General features: G+C 39.3%; 1 protein-coding gene across 2 annotated transcripts; it reads left to right on the top strand.

Annotated features, from left to right (window-relative positions):
- Positions 1-867: 867 nt before the first annotated feature.
- Positions 868-9,228, top strand: LOC116333816 (RNA-binding protein 5-like). Of its 2 annotated transcripts, none has more exons than XM_031757082.2 (24): positions 868-974; positions 2,023-2,073; positions 2,155-2,323; positions 2,434-2,583; positions 2,979-3,048; positions 3,351-3,424; positions 4,169-4,252; positions 4,349-4,409; positions 4,508-4,573; positions 5,090-5,250; positions 5,351-5,448; positions 5,629-5,716; positions 6,046-6,163; positions 6,252-6,355; positions 6,470-6,590; positions 6,731-6,822; positions 6,932-7,126; positions 7,212-7,361; positions 7,569-7,640; positions 7,728-7,907; positions 8,094-8,168; positions 8,261-8,361; positions 8,487-8,616; positions 8,809-9,228. In XM_031757082.2, the coding sequence occupies exons 2-24, from the start codon at positions 2,057-2,059 to the stop codon at positions 8,932-8,934; spliced, it is 2,502 nt and encodes an 833-aa protein (XP_031612942.1). In that variant the 5' UTR covers positions 868-974; positions 2,023-2,056; the 3' UTR covers positions 8,935-9,228. The 2 variants fall into 2 exon arrangements, with proteins under 2 accessions (XP_031612942.1, XP_031612943.1); XM_031757083.2 differs by having other exon boundaries at positions 7,572-7,640; positions 8,809-8,950.
- The last annotated feature ends 7,887 nt before the right edge of the window (positions 9,229-17,115 follow it).

Genomic DNA, 17,115 nt, shown 5'->3' with positions numbered 1-17,115 from the left:
TTTCATGTTTCATGTTTTTCATGTCTTCAATGACAATGAAACATTATTTGCAACATCTCTCATTTCTTCTGCTTCTTGTTCTGTTTTTTGCACATTTGTCACATTAAAATGTTTCAGTTCATCAAAGAAATGTTAATAGTAGACATAAATATAACCAGAGTAATTACAAAATTCAGTCTTTAAATTGGGGTTTTGTAAAGTCTGCCTGGCCTTATGTGAAAAAGTAAGTTCAGTGTAAAGTTAGTGTTCATGATTAAACAATAACAAAGAGACTGGGCAAAAATGGCATCCACGGGAGAGTTCCAAGGAGAAAACAACTGCTGACCAAAAAGAACACAAACACTCAAATCCATTTTGATGATTCCCCAGAATTCTAGGGAAATATTTTGTAGACTGATGAGACAAAAGAAGGTTTAAGTCGTGACTCGTGATACATCCCATTATAGAGCATTTCATAAAAAGGACATCGTACCAACTGTCAAACTTTGTGGTGGTAGTTTGCTGGTCAGGGGCTGCTTTGCTGCTTCAGGATACCTTAGTGTAATTTATGAAGCCATTAATTCTATCAGAAAATCCTGAAGGAGAATTTCTGGATTTTTTTTCTGGATTGTTAATAAATGAAATCATCAATTAAAAACTGTATTTTGTATTTACTCTGGTTTGTCAGGTTCTTTTTTGTTTGTTTGTTTGTTTGTTTGTTTTTTGCTGATCTGAAACATGTAAGTATGCAAAATATGCAAAAAAAAAAAAAAAGAATGTGATTTTACTGTTTTAGTGCACTGCAATAGGGCTTACCTTATTGTAAATGGTCCTGACCAGTAGGTGGCGGTAATCCTCACTTATCCTGCTGTTAAAACGTGAAGTCAAAACGAAGAAGACTCTTGTCGCTACAGACCGGAAGAAGTGGAAAAGCTTCTAGAAAGGTTTTGAGTATCAGGCTGTCATCGTGTGTAGGGAGGTGATTTATTAAAACGGTATGTAAAACTGCCAAAAAACTGCATTTTATATCTGCTTCCGGCTATTTATTTACGTAAAGCTTACGTATTGCTACAGCATCCACGAGACGTATTAATCAAGCATACAGCTAGCCCTAAAGTGACCTTGCTGTGTTAGCGCCTGTAAGCAAGGGACAAAATCAGTCTGTGTTATATAATTATACAGTTAATGTCCTCAGTTAATCTCCATATTATGTGCTTTGCATTTCTGCAGTTATGAGTAAAATCAGGCCTGTTACATCTCTGGCGGTCTTTCATCTTTAGCGTAGCTCAACTTATGTTACGTAATGCCAGTTACTTAATCCTCTTATGTTGCTGGTCAATTGACCCATTTTACAGTGGAATTTTTTTTTTAATATGAAACTACTGCTTAGCTTTATAAGTGTAATAAACATAAAATGAAAATGATTAATTTCACCCCCGCCCCGCAATTTCCCGCTTGCTTTTTGTTTTATTATATTACAAGTTGACGTTAAAGTGGTTAGAAGTATCAAATACTTTTTGTTTTTTTGCAATTGTGAGACACATTTTATGTCAAGCAGACACACACACACTCCCTAGCCTATTGACCCCTTGTCTAGAGTGCGAGAATGCAGGTGGTGTTATATCTTTCGACGGAACCTTTTCTGTTCCCTTGAGCAAACTCCACCCAGGGTTTGTGTATTGCAGTGACATATATTTGGGCCACCGTGTCTTTGGAGATGTCATAGTTTCACCAGAGTAATGTGATTTGATAAATGAGAGATGACAGAGACAAGCTGACAACTGTTATTACACTCTATGGGGAAAAAATCAAAATGTAAAATTAATTGAAAAAAAAGTCATGAAAACCATATTATTTTTTATGTAGGCTATATGTACATTACAAAAAGTTTTAATATTCTTTTTTTAAATGAAAAACTAGTCGTATATCCTCACTGAACCATGATCTGCGAGATGTAAAGAACACCATTGCACTAAACATTGATTGAAAGTAATGGAGGTAGTATTAAAAATTTATTTATTTTTTCCCCAAATCTTTCCACAGAATTTCTTCTTAGACGCTTGTCCTGTACTAAACCATGGGAACTGATAGAAGGTGAGGTCCACATAATCCTTGTGATGTTCAGGAACATGTTGAACATGTGCTCATATATTTAAGTCTCTGATACTTTTTCAGGATTAGTCGTAGTGAACGTACTGGAAGATATGGTTCTGATGGACGCAAACACGATCCAGAGTGGTATGGAAAACGAAGCAGAGATGTGGAAAAGGATTATGATCGGCGCTGGGTCCATGATAGGTACAAAGACTATTGTGATGAACGCAGGGACCGAGACAGTCCAGAGGTAAGTGGAGAAGACTTCTTGTGGCTTGAAGTACGTCTTGATCAGAATGATACTGAATTTGTTGTTTTTGAAGTTAAACATTACATTATTATATTTTTTTTCTCTTACAGAGGGGCCGAAAACGACGCAGCAGCAGCAGATCTGATGATGAATATGATGGTGAATATCTAGAGCAGGACTACAAAATGGAGCAGGAGGAGGAGGAGGAGAGCAAAACCATAATGCTGAGGGGGCTCCCTGTACATGTCACGGAAGATGATGTAAGGTCACAGTTTGCATTCAGTGCCATTCATGCTTTTTAAAGGAAAAGCCACACCAAACCTTATATCATATAACTTTTTCATAAGTTGTAAGGCATCTCTTGCAAGAAGTTCAAAGCTGTAAACTGTCACAGGATGGGTGTAAAACTTTGGCACAGAAATCAGCGACACTTAACGATCTCTGTAACTTTTAACGTGCACAGACAATATCATCTACTAAACCAGGCCATTATTACGCTTTTGCTTTAATTACAAAACAACAACATACATAAAAAAATAAAACAACTACAGAAGAAATTAACAAAAGACAAAAAAGGATTTTTAAAGTCAGGAAACAATAAGTAGGAAGAAGATCTGTATTCTGATGAGTCTCACCGTCTGCTTCTGTTTTCCAGATCCGTACAGCTCTGGAGCAGCTACAGGGACCACAGCCTGTGGACATACGTTTGATGAAGAAAAGGACAGGTGAGTGATACTCTTCAGAGGAACGTTCCTCGTTCCTTGCCGCGCTTGATCTTTAAACCCATTTTTCCTACATTATTACAACCCCTAGAAAAAGAAAATTAAATATTGTCGTAGGGTTCTTTGTGTCATATAGAAATTCTGATTTGATGACATGGACAGGTAAGAAGTTAAGGGTATGTAAATTCTACCATCGTGATGTTGTAAACCTCCCCACCGCCGTGCAAGCCCATTGTAAGTTTGAATTTTGCACCAAAGCATTCTGACTAACACGCCTCCCGTCTATATTTGAATGCTGTCTCTAGGTATAAGCCGAGGTTTCGCCTTCGTGGAGTTTTATCACTTGCAAGATTCTACCCGATGGATGGAGACCAATCAGGTTGCTTCAACAATCACCAAGTCTAGAAATATTCTTGGAGATTAGAACCCAAATTAACCAGTACAATAATGATGGCACTTTACAAAAAGCCCAGTCTGTTAGTATTTAGCCAAGAAATTCTGATCATAAATCTGTGATATCTGAGGTGTGGTATTTCTGATATCACACGTCTGGTGATACTTTATAGCAGCATTATTGAGATCTTTTTTTTCTGTGAACTGAAACACTACTGTAAAAATGCACATTTGTTTTGTTTGATCTCTTACAAATATTGTAATAAACTGTGGAGATTTATTTAGGACCTTAAAGCTTACAAAAGAAAGAGAGTTTGCTTCCTGTTACCAGTGTGGCCCCAAGTGGTCTTGTTTAGTACCGACTGCCCCGTGGTTTTATTGCACATTCTGCTCCAGCTCTGTCACTCGGATAGTTTCTCACCTCCATTTAACATCCGAAGACTGGAGTGAGATGTGGACGGGCTGGCAGCACTCCGGTCCCAAACACTTAGAAATCTCTTTTTGAACTCATTTCCTCGTTCTCTGAACTTCTCTTCCCATCTCTGCTGTTTTTTTGTCCTTGAGACACCCCCATCTAAGCAACAAGTTAAAATCTAGCCACTCTTTCCCGTTCCCTCTGCTCTCACTCACTGGGTGGGGTAGCACCGGGATCTCAGCACTTGCCTCTTTGGCTCAGACGTGTGGTATTTTGGTATAACTGTTGTTTGTTTGTCTTTATTTTACTTCACAGAACAAGTTGGTGATCCAGGGGAAAACCATCGCTGTGCATTACAGCAACAGGAAGCAGAAGTTTGAAAACTGGCTTTGCAATGCTGTGAGTGTTATCTTTTGAACTTATCCCGCAATATTTCTCTTTTTTTTGTCTTTTTGCTTTATTGTAACAAAAATACACAATCAATGGTTGTTGCAGTGTGGTCTGTACAATTTTCGGAAGAGGCTGAAGTGTTTCAGGTGTGGCACGTCAAAAGTTGGTGAGTTTTCCCCCTTAAGATGAGTTTTTTGTCCCTCTGTGAGAACGAGCAGCTCATTATATATCCTGCCTCATGTTTTTTGTCATCGCTCTTTGTAGGTGAGTCTACTGGTGTAAATGGTTTAAATGTTGAGTCTCAACAGCCGGGAGAATACAGTGGAGACAGTAAGTGTTTGTTCATTTTAAAATCATATATTAATTTAATTTACTTACTTTTTCTGTATATTTTTAAAAATTATAGTATTTATGTCCCAGCTCTTATTTATGACGGTATTTTCCGCTTTATTGGGGAATTTTCTGCTTTTTCATGTGAATGGGATATCATTTCACTGTGTGTCATGAGGTCAGCTTTTTGCTGATCAGTGTCAGGATCATGTGAAAAAATGCCTCCTTTTTACTGAAGACCTGAGGCGCTTAGCTGATCCTTTTGAAAGTAATACTATTAAGTAATAAATATGTAATAAGTAATATAATTAGATATTAAATAATGGGGAAGACATTAAAATAGCTGAATTAATACTGTGGCAAATAAATGCAGAAGCAATAAGACAATATACAAAATTTTGTCACATTTCATAAATGAAATAATGTCTGTGTGTAGTTTTTGTTTAGTTTTGGTCCACTGAAGTATTGCACGTTCCCATACACACATTTATTGACAACTTTTCTTTTTGTTCACAGCGATCATTTTGAGGAACATTGCCCCTCTCTCTACTGTTGATGGAATTTTGAACTTACTGGCACCGTACGCCAACCTGTCCACCAACAACGTCCGCCTCATCAAAGACAAGCAAACGGGACAGAACCGAGGCTTCGCCTTTGTCCAGCTCTCATCCCCGCTGGTGCGCAGCTTTATTTTTCAGCAGTCAGTGTGACTTTATAGTGTACGTTGGTGTGTTTCTAGTGGAGGTGTTGAGACAGTGTGGCTTTGTCTTTCTACAGGAGGCTTCTCAGCTGCTCACCATTCTCCAGAGCCTTCAGCCACCTCTGAAACTGGATGGGAAAACAGTCGGCGTGGATTTTGCCAAAAGTGCTAGAAAGTGAGTCATTACGCACATACATAACATATATTTAAACAGCCTGTTTTATATTCGTCATACATTCGTCATATACTGTGCATACCTTTTGAGATCCTAGAATGTAATAAAATACAAATTGGGGTCTTATTTTCATTCTGCATTAGCTTTAAATATTAAATTTACACATAATTCTTTTCCCAGAGACTCAGTGCCGCCTGAGGGGATCAGAGCCAGCGCTCTCTCTGTTGCCAGCACAGCCATTGCTGCTGCTCAGTGGTCATCCAGTCAGGTATCATAGACTGTACCATGTCTAAGTAGAAAAAGTGAGCATCTATGGCTTGAGGGATTTAAACAAATGGACCGAAAAGCTACAAATCAGTGATATTGTCGATATTAAGAACTGATTAAAATTACATGGACTCTTATATGTTATTGTCAATTAAAACAATACTTGATTAGTGGAGCTTAATGTGCAGTATTTTGGTATCGTGGCATCAAGTTCCAGGAAAGGATTTATTGACTTAACTAATTTATTTGAATAATGCTGATGCAGTTGCTCTACTTTGGCTTGCTTTATTTTGTTTCTGACTTCGTCACATATCTGTTTTGTCTTTTCAGTTGCAGCAAAGCTCGGGTGCAGCTTCAGATCAGATTGTTTTTCCAGAGAGTTATGCAAACATGTGGCCACAGCAGCCTGAAGGACTGGTTCCTGTCGTTGGAGATGGATTACTTGGAGGTAAACAACAGGTTTTAATCACTCGCAAAAATTTGGGGTGGTTTTATTCCGAGGCTGAGATTCTTGACGTCATCATCACTCTCCCTAGCGGCTCCAGGAATGGCGTCTGTGATCCCTGCATCTACAGCTGTGGTCATATCCCAGGCAGCTCAGGTCTACCAGCCCGTCATAATCAGTCAGCCTGCTGTTCAGGTAGGAAGTTTGTTAATGTGGCGTCTTTGGAGTGCAAAATGCTACTCGAGTTTCTGTCTGTGTTGAATCCAAATGTTCATCAGGGTTTTTTTCCCCCCCTCTCCTACCTCTCAGACACATCCACTAGCTGTTGCAGCACAACAGGCTGCTAGTGTTTGCACCACATCACTCACAACACCAGCATCTTCCACTGTTGCAGCAACGATCTGTGCCGGGCCGACTGCTAACACAACAGGTGAGAGGAGTTAGCTGCAGAAATACTCCTCTGTGTGTGAATGATAGAGATGATGATGTTAAAACTGAAGATAGAAAAAAGGTTTTGCTTCATATCTGGCTCTCTATTTCAATGTTTTGTTTTGTTTTTTTTAATTGTAGCTGTCCCCGACACCTCCACGTACCAATACGATGAGTCTTCAGGTTACTATTACGATCCACAGACTGGCCTGTACTATGATCCTGGCAGCCAAGTATGTGCACTTGATCTTGTTGCATGTGCAGAACCCATGCCATCCAGCATATGTATTTATTTTAAATACACTGTTCACATTTTTTTAATCTTCTGCTTGTCATCAATAGTACTACTATAACTCAGAGAGTCAGCAGTACCTTTACTGGGACAGCGAGAAGCAGGCGTACATCCCTGCACTGAGTGAATCCGGCACAAACACAGAACAAGCGTCCACAGCGAGCTCTGCAGCCACCTCCTTAACCACAGGCGGTAAAGAGCCCAAAGAGAAGAAAGAAAAGCCCAAAAACAAGTCTGCACAACAGGTAAGTGCTGCTCCGAAGATGTTGTTCCTGTTAATAGCTGTTAGGTCGTCTTTGAAATAATGTTTTTGGCATTATTAAATTGCAGATTGCAAAGGACATGGAGCGTTGGGCAAAAAGCTTAAATAAGCAAAAAGAAAGCATTAAGAGTACTGCCCAAGGGTTAGGATCTTTTAAGGATGAAGACAGAAAAGAGTCTGCGGCTGCAGATGCAGGTTTCTCCCTCTTCGAGAAGAAGGTAGTGTAACAGTAACTATTAAGAATAAATATGATGTGCTTTGGATCAGTGCAGTGGTGCACGGGTAGGTTCTAACTGGAGAAGCACACTGATTTGGATTATTATATTTAGAAAGTACATTTTCATTCTATCATCACCAGCCACTGAATATCTTTTAATCCTGAGATTATATATGTTTATTCATGAGCTTCATTTGTTTCCTTTCAGCAGATCGGAAGCTTTGAGATGCCGTCCCTCATGACTGAACAAATCAAGCTCGAGGTTGAGATTTCGTCTAAGGTTTGTTGGAACTTTGCAGCTGTTTCTCCTGTTTATTAGTAAAAATAAATCCTTTAACACTTTTCCTTTTGTCCGTTTTCATGTTAGAGTGATTTGGTCGCTGCCTACAATGGGGACAGCGACCCAGATGACAACGGCTCAGACCGAGCAGCGGATGAGGAGGGGAAAATGACCGACTGGAAGAAGATGGTGTGTCTGCTGTGTCGGCGGCAGTTCCCCACCAAAGACGCTCTGCTGCGTCACCAGCAGCTCTCTGACCTACACAAGGTGAGGATGGCAAACAGCGGGTGTTTAATGTGCAAGCAGCTATGAATATTCTGGGCTGCGCCATCTGTTCAAAGCAAAATGGAGCTCACATGCTGTACCTTACAGGAAATGGAGGTTGCATTTATTCATGCCGGTGATTATTTTGTTCTCGTGTTTCGCCCATAAAATTACTTTTAATTCTTTTAGAAAAACTTGGAAATTCAAAGAAGAGCTAAGCTTTCAGAAACGGAGCTGGAAGAGCTGGAGAGGAAGGAGGCTGAGGTATTTTGCATCACAATGTCATCTTTCTGTCTCTGTTATTTAAAGAAAAGAAATTTGAATGAGAACATATGTTTTCTTGTGATTTTTAACAGCTGAAATACAGAGATAGAGCTGCAGAAAGAAGGGAGAAGTATGGTATTCCTGAACCTCCTGCACCTAAAAAGAAATTTTACAAAGCACCAAGCCCAACAGTGTAAGTGGGAGGAGTTTAATCTCACAGCATACAGTCTATGAAAACCTTTAGTAATATCTTCTCCTTCTTCTCACTATTTTTATGTGAATTGGACCTTTTTAACACCTGTAATTCACCATCAACAGAAACTTTGAGCAGCCCACTAAAGACGGTTTAACAAGTGATAATATCGGGAGCAAGATGTTACAAGCGATGGGCTGGCAGGAAGGTAAAGGTCTGGGACGTCACCAACAAGGCATCACCGTTCCCATCTCGGTGAGCAGACTTTTTTTTTTTTCTAAACTTGTCTTCCAAACTACCCCTCGTCTCCTGGCCAGATCCTCTTAACAGATGGAATCTGCGCGCCAACGTGCTCGTTTTTGCTCACATAGCAATTAGCACTGCTGCCTGAGGGGCACCTGTGTCTAATATGTCATCTCTTATAATCGTCTTTGCTTTTCCTAACAGGCTTCATTAAGGACCAAAGGCACCGGTCTGGGCATTAAAGGAAGCTCATATGAACTCTCACCATCTGACACCTACAAGGATGCTGTGCGTAAAGCCATGTTTGCACGCTTCACAGAGATAGAGTGAACTGTGGAGAAAGGTGATTGCGCTGTGCTCTGAAATCTTTATCATGTGGACAAAGGATTTGGACACATAACATACCAGGAGATTTTTCCACCTGTACAAACTTTTAACTGGAATTTGTCTTGTTCGTTTAGGGAAAATTTGGCTTTTTATAAAGCTAGATTTGTTTGTTTTCAGTGCACTTTACATGTACATTTTGTATATTGTTTGTACATAAAAACTTATGTAGAACATCTGAAGCTTTGTTTTGTGAGAACCTCTAAGAGTCAGTGTGATTAAATAAACCTGCACAAACAAGCTCTTGTGTGAATTTATTCTTTTTTTCTCCTGATCAATGAGGGTTATTCTTGTCATGTTTGCATCTGCAGTGGTGTAGTCAGCTCATCTCACCTATTAGTCCCACATTGATTTGACAATCACTATGCTCAGGTCTAAATGCTAGACACAGACTCTTAGTCGATTTGGAGTTAATTTTACCACTTTAGCATCAGCTACTGCACTTTTATTTTTAACTGTGTGTTGTAAATCCCGGCATGGTCAAAAATTTATGTAGGAGTTGGATGCATTGGGGCTTTATTGAGCTGTCAAAGTATATACAAGACAAATGGTAATCGTCCTGTTGTGCAAAGTTAATCTTTTATATCTACAATCCTCTCTGTGATTCACAGGTTAACACCGTCCTAAAAAAACTCAACATTTCTATAAAGAACCATCAATCTGTGTTTCTATAAACATACGAGAAGAGACCATAAAAGTGTCAGCTTGGAGAAAAGAAATTAGCATACATGTATTAAACAGATCCCTGGCTCCGGTGAGTTTCTCTGAACCACTGCTGGACATTTTGCCAATTATTTCTGCCAGACTCTTTGGCTTCCTTAATATCCTCTTTCCTGGAGGGGCTTATGGCTGGCAGGTTTCACCTGCTCTTGCTCTTCTTGCCAGTCTTTTTAAAATACTTCACAGGATTCTTTGCTACATGTGTTTGGCTTAGTAAATCTCTGATATTTACAGGAAGAAAAACAAATTCCTAAAGACAGGCTGCTCTTCCACCACAACGGATGTGTGCTACTTTGGGTTTCTTCTGTAATGATAAAAAGGGTTTCATGTCTTGAATTCCTACGCTGGGATTTTCTCTGGGTATCATCAAGCAATGGCTTATCAGCTTTCGTCCATAGCCAAAATGCTTCAGAATTAAATTAAGTAGTAGAGACTTAATGAGATGCTAAAATTTAAAAAGGTTGGGTCTCGTTTTCACGATGCTGGCAAATCAGTTCTAAGATCAAAAGTCAATGAGTCAAAAGTGGAAGTGTTCATTCAGAAACTGTTCCTCAATTTGTAAATGTCATTTCCAGACCGACTAACGTCTGTCCATCTTTAATTCTCGATTTGACCTTTATAGCATCAGGAAATCTGTAAAGTAAAGTAAAGCATGCTCTTTAAGGCATAAACATGACCATAAAAAGTTGAAAAAAACAAGCTTATGTATTATTATTAATTGATTAAAACTCAACTACTAAAATAATATACATAGATGTGAAATCAAAAATCATGGAAACAGTAACTAATCGTCTATGTGTATTTGGATTCACCACATCAAAATCCACAGGAAGACCATATTTCATCTCTGCAGTTTTACATGTGGTGTGCAAATGGCTCTGTTGCACAGAGCTTCCCTTTCATTCCCATCACTAGGGGTCAGCATCAGTTTTAGAGCCAACTCCTTTATTCATTCATAAATTAAACAACCAGAAAAAGAAAACTTGAAATTGGTGTGAAATGCAGTAATTGCAGTTATATATCCGTTTATAGCAATGTCTGCTTCAGCAGTGACATGGAAGCTGTCCTCAGCATACTGCTGTTCATGGGGTGGGATGGGAGAGGAGGATTAAGATGGTGTTGGTTCGTAATGCAGCAGTCACAATGGTGCAGCTAGAGGCAAAATTTAAATCCTCTTCCACTATCCCTGCAATGATGATTCCATGTGTCATACCATGTGGCACAAAAAGGAAAGATGCCAAATCTTCCCAGGTTTCCTCTTGACTGACAGCCAAAAAGTGCAGATTAAGTGACCCCGTAGTAGCAGAATGACAACACTGATCTCCCTGCTGATTAATACTGCAGCACAGAGCAAGCCGTGCTCACCGTCTCACAGGGACACTTGTGAATGCCTACTCAGTTTTCAGCATGTCTCTGGCTCAGCTTACCAGAATCTGTGTCAGTTGACTAAGCTGTTTTGCATAACACAGTCAGTCGCCACATTTGTGCTCAATAAAATTGTGAGGATAAGGCTGGCATATATCATCTCCCAAGCGACATAAATAATTTTAAGCTCATGCAGGGGCGCCTCTTGAATTTTTTTTTCAAAGTGACACAATACGAATGACAAAAACTGTGTATGCAGGAATAAATTACAAGTTAATGTTTCAACTCATTGAGGGATGTCTTCTTCTCTTTTGTGCTCATGTTTATTAAAATTATTACCACCAGTCCTACTTACCTACAGATACAGCAGAAAACACGCACACACACACATATATATAATATATATACACAGTAAATGTTTTCTCTATGACTGTATCAGGCCCTATCTCAGGCTTACATCGTTGTGGAAGAATTGGGGGTTTCTCCCTCTTTCCTTGAAATGTAAGATTTGTGGGCATTTGTTCATGCACAGCTCCCTTAAGGTCCTGTAACAACATTTCAGTCGGCTTAAGGTTTGGACTTGCCATTACAACACCTTGATTCTTTCCTTTTTCAGTCAATCTGCTGTAGAGTTTTGGCTGTACTTTGGGTCATTGTTCTGTTGAATGACCCACTTTCAGCCAAGCTTTAGCTGTCAGACAGATTGCCTCACATCTGACCCTAAAATACAGAGAAGTTTGTATTGACTCAGTGACTGAGACATGCCCGTGTCCTGTGGCTGCAAAGCAAGCCCAAATCACCCCCCGCCTCCATCACCGTGCTGACAGTTGGTATGAGGTGTTTGTGCTTGATTTTGATCAGATATGGAGCTGTGCATTAATTATGTCCAGAGGACTTTGTTCTAGAAATCTTCTGATATGTTTAGATGCGACTTTGTAAACCTAAAGTGTGCTGCAATATTCTTTATATAGAGAAAAATTGTTCTCCAGGCAAACCCAGGCAAAGTCTTTTTCTGATTGTACTATTATGATCTTTAACATTTAACATGCTAACTGAGATGTACCTCTGAGCATTGCAAAGTCTGATCTTTAAGTGATTGACCACTATGGTTGCATTTGCTGATGAGCCATTAATGAAGTTCATTAGATTAGCAGCACTTGGCTGCGACTCACCATCTATTCACATCGCATTTGCCCAGTTAATTAACCACTGTTAAATAATTCCCTACAAAATTGTTCTAACCTTAGCTGTAACCGAAGCCCCAGAGCCTTCCTCTAAACCTGGATTTAACATTTAATAGTAAAATATAAAGATTTACATTTGAGGTTTTGGGTCCCATGAGGAAGTCACGTCCTCATAATGTGACTGTATAATCTGATTTGGGTTTAACTGGATCACAAACACAAGTTATGTGTTAATACACACACATACACGCACACACACGGGCTAACAATGAAGGTCAAGGTCGAATGATTGGCCAGCCTAGGTACTTATGCCCCCCTACAGCCTAGTATATTGTTGTGAAGTTTGAAGACGGCCCATAAAAAATTGTGGGTAACAGTTTTTACTGATTTTGACATCCTGTGTGACCCTGACCATGACCTGATGTTCACCACAATGAAATCAGCTCAAGCTGTTATTGTTATCTACCATCACACAAAATTTGAACATGATATCTTGAAAACTGTGGCTGTTAGACTGCAAACAAACAGACAAACCACAGATTACATACTCCCTCCGTTCGGGTGTAGAACTATAGCCTAAACTTTGGATCTCTCGCATGAGATATTTTTTTAAATTATTTTGCAGAATGAAGCTTGTTTATTTGGCCTAAATCGTCATATTATAATTTGTTGTAAGCGGGTAATGCTTTCAGAATGCTTTGAGGCAGTTTGTTTGTTGTCAGCAAACAAGAATTGAACCGATTGTGTTCCAAGTCCCCACAGATGCTATCGTCGTTTTAGTGGTTTACACTGTTTGCTCTAGCTTGCAGATGCTCCAGTGTTGACTGCATGTTGCACCATGAGCAAAAGTTATGTGTATGTGTAGTAAAGGTTTGGAAAGCACAGTGTCAATATTTGTTCAAATGCTGAGTGTAGCAGTCGTCCCCTGAGGCTGTAGTGTCTGGAGCACAGGGGCTTGCATTAAGAAGTGATTGAGATCTTATCACAGTGAAACCTCAGCTTGCAAAAAATACTACACTGAATCAACAACGTGTCCATTCACAAACACCCCAGAGACATATTAATGCAGACTAAACATTTCTGGCAACCAGTCTAAGCTTACGAATGCAGCCTGAGCAAAGACCTTCTGCTAGGAGTGACCTGATGTTGTGTAAAGTTTTACTGGTGGATAAAAAATGCCAGAAAAGTAAAATTGATAGAGTTAATCATTGAATTTAATCTCTATTAAGACAAATATCGCCTTATTAGGAAAACTATTTGTATTAATGAGCTTCTCTGTTGAATAAATTGGAAACCATCCTTCAATCAGCTGCACATATTTATCCTTCTATTTCAACTAAAGTACTTTAATCCATTTGATATTTATGAGGGGAAATAAATCAAATTCCACTCATTAAACCAACATCACTGGGGAAGCTCACCAATGTCCATGAATTTCATGAACCAATGACCTTTGCAAGCCTTCAAAGAATAAAAAGTAAATAAATAAAATAAATGAAGATCACAACAGCAGCTTCTTCTTTCTCTGCAGTTTTCACACACTGCACATTGAAACATAGAGAAGAGGCGCCTCTTCACTATGTTTGACACCCCTGATATAATCTATAACTTCATTAACTCACTGTTTTTCAGCATTAGGGGAACATTTCTCCAACCTCTGTGTTTCTGCCATTTTCTCCCGTTTCTGCCAGTCTCAAGCAACCAAGGAGTCGTCCTCCAAATTATTATTAGTTATTCACTTTAAGTGCCTAGCTGTAGTCATAGCTTTAGTCCTAGCTGTAAGAGGAAATTAAACATTTCTTAGAGTTTTCTTCATCAGTAGGGTCAAATCTTTTTACTAGGAAGCTTTTTTTAATGAATATGACCTGTTGACTTTGAAGTTTGTCTGATATGTTTTTAATCCAAGGGTGGCATACTGGTTAGCACTGTCACCTCACAGGAAGAAGGCCCAGGATGGGTTGGGTCCAGTCTTGGGCCTTTCTGTGTGGGGTTTGTTCTCCCTGTGTCTCTGTGGGGTTTCTCTGGGTTCTTTGGCTTCCTCCCAGTGTTTAAAGACATTTCTTTAGACACTGGGGTTAGATGTACATGCATGGGGTTAGATTAATTGGAAATTCTGAATTGTTATAGGGATGAATAGTTGTCTCCTTGTTTTTGCCCTTCAGCAGATTGGTCCAGGGTGTACTCCACTTTTTGCACATTGACACCTGAGTCAGGCTTCACCCCCCTGGCTATAAAATGGATGTTTTTATTCAGTTTACAAAAATGACAGTCCATAATTCAAGCCTAGGTCTCTATTTGTTGCAGTGTTGAAGAACTGAATGCTTATGACTTGCTTTTGGAAGTAGCAAAAATCATTTATAATGTTAAGTATTAATAATGAATACGTTTGTCATTTGTTGACTGAGTTGCAAAAAACTATAGAGAACTGCAAACAGTGCAAACAGAGCTTTAGTGAACCGGTCAGTCAATGGGATATGGCGAGAGAACAAAGCATGGCACTGATTTTGACCATTTAATTAGGTGCATCAGACTTTACTGTTTATATGTGTGTGCGTGTGCGTGTGTGTGCGTGTGCGTGTGTGTGTAATAAACAATGCTGTGAAAAAAATCAGAGTTGTCAGTTTAAACAGGGAAGCTTTGCGTGCCTTGTTGTCAGGTGGGTTGTTGGGAAAGCCACACAGATCCCGAGGACATGCTGTACATTGTCATGTTTGTCTACGGCAGAAGTGTTTGTGTTCCTTTCCTCAGGGATCTAAAAGGAAATACATCTAAGACTACACTCAGAACAAATGACTTTCAAACAGAAGAACCCACACTGCTAACACGCTTGTCTCATGCAGGCAAGTTGTTCAAGTGTCCAGGCCAGCTGTCCAAACAAAGCACAACTGAATTCAATATCTGAGGAACTCATAATCCACACAATAGCTTAGAAAAAGCTAATAGATTTTTTTGGGAGCATTCATAAAATGTGGTATTTCGTATTATTTGTTTCCTTATGAATGTTTTGGATTTTTCCCCCAAAATGGATTTGATAACCTCTCTTTAGATATTATATTGAGTCTGAGTGTTATTAACTACGAAAAGGTAAATCTTAAGCATTTTAAGCTGTTTTATACATCTAAAAGCATTACACTTTTAGCAATGAATTTCTTCTTTTACCTTTTATCTGGTATTATATTCATTTTGTACAAATATTATGACTGCATTGTGTTGATGCATTGCTAATGGATGAATATCTTGTGCAGATGCAATCGATTGAGGAGTTTAACAAGTTAATGAAATGAGGTATTCAATCACACAAAGATCATCCCAGCAGCAAGATTTTCTGGGACTCACCCCAACAAACTTCCTTCTGAGCCTTTCATTTTCACTGGCTCTGCCACAGGCTTTTGGTCATTAAAATGATTCTCTCAAACATGCAGCTGGATTGTGTGTAATAAGTTAAGAAATTACTTAACCATATTAATGGTTTCGAGCAAAGTCTGTGTGACATCAGAATTTCTAACTGCATCTCTTTTTAAATCAGGATAATATTAAAAGAAAAAATATTTGGAAAGAGCAAAATATTTGTTAAATTTTATTGGTATCATGTATTGGTAATTTGAAAGGCACATTTTTGATCCCCCCCCCCCGCTAATGTTTGCTGCCTTCACTCTTGCACACTGACCCTGTTCCCTGTTTGGGCCTCAGTGTTTCAGCTCCCTCCTGGAAAAAAAACAGACTGTCCTTCTGGGAATTCCTCCCGCAGAGAAGAATAATGCTATGGACATTTCTCTGTCGTGCAGAGCACTGTCTGCAATGCGGGGTCTTTGAAGGATGGGCAGGTGGCCCAAGTATGTGTTTGCATGCGTAGAAGAGGGGACACTCTACAAACTTGTTTTGTAAAAACTTTCTCAGATGATTGAAGTCTTGTGAGAACAACAAACAGCGGTCCTCTGGTATGACAGATGTCTCCTATTGATAAATGCTTCTGAAATTCTTTGATTATTTTAGCTTACTGGGTCATTATGTAACATTTACAGCTGGTTTTGAACTGATTATTAACTGATTACAGCTCTATGATAATATGTATCTATAGATCTGTATCTATGCATATATGTGAAATAGGATGCTTTTCTAAATTGTGATATCAGTTGATATGCAAGTGATGCGTTTGATGTTGATGATGTTTTTACAATGAGGTTAGTATAAGGCCAGATAAGGTGTGCTGTGCTGTTGAGAAACTGGCAACGAACAAAGCATGTGCACCTCAAGTTTGCCAGCAGAACAATCTCAGTTTTACTTCCTTTGGTGGATTGTTAGTACACATCCTCTTACCTGACTCCATGTTAACTATTCTACATGTGCCTATAGTCAAATACAAAACTGGTAAAATAGAAAACCATATGCCAATTTCTCTATTCTGAAGAATATAAATCAACCACTGTCAGTTGGGTTCCAAAAATAAACACAGCAGTGATTTCTGAAGGGGGTTGTTTAAAAAATATAACACACAAAAACAAAACAAAACAATATTTATGTGTTTTTTTTGATGCATCAACAACTCTGCTACCTCCAGCTCCGTCTCCTGGCTTCTTGCCATTGCCACCTTCACTACCTCTGCTCCTTACATCGTCACCTTTTCTACCCGTCTCCCTCTCATTCACACACGTATTCTGTCTTGCTTCTACTGACCTTCATTTCTCTTATCTTACCAATTCATACCTCCACCTCCCCAGGCTCTCTTCCACCTGCTCTCTACTCTCACTACATATCACAATGTCATCCGTAAAAATCATAGTCCACGGAGACTCCTGCCTGACCTCATCTGACCTCATCTACCAACCTGTCCATCACCGCTGCAAACAAGAAGGGGCTC

This window comes from Oreochromis aureus, linkage group 5 (assembly GCF_013358895.1).
Source record: "Oreochromis aureus strain Israel breed Guangdong linkage group 5, ZZ_aureus, whole genome shotgun sequence".
Taxonomy (NCBI): domain Eukaryota; kingdom Metazoa; phylum Chordata; class Actinopteri; order Cichliformes; family Cichlidae; genus Oreochromis; species Oreochromis aureus.
This window is presented reverse-complemented; position numbering and strand designations above follow the sequence as displayed.

Coding starts and splice junctions, on each gene's coding strand:
- LOC116333816 (XM_031757082.2), top strand. Junction 6,164..6,251: donor TGGAGATGGATTACTTGGAG/GTAAACAACAGG, acceptor CACTCTCCCTAG/CGGCTCCAGGAATGGCGTCT. Junction 7,908..8,093: donor AGCTCTCTGACCTACACAAG/GTGAGGATGGCA, acceptor TAATTCTTTTAG/AAAAACTTGGAAATTCAAAG.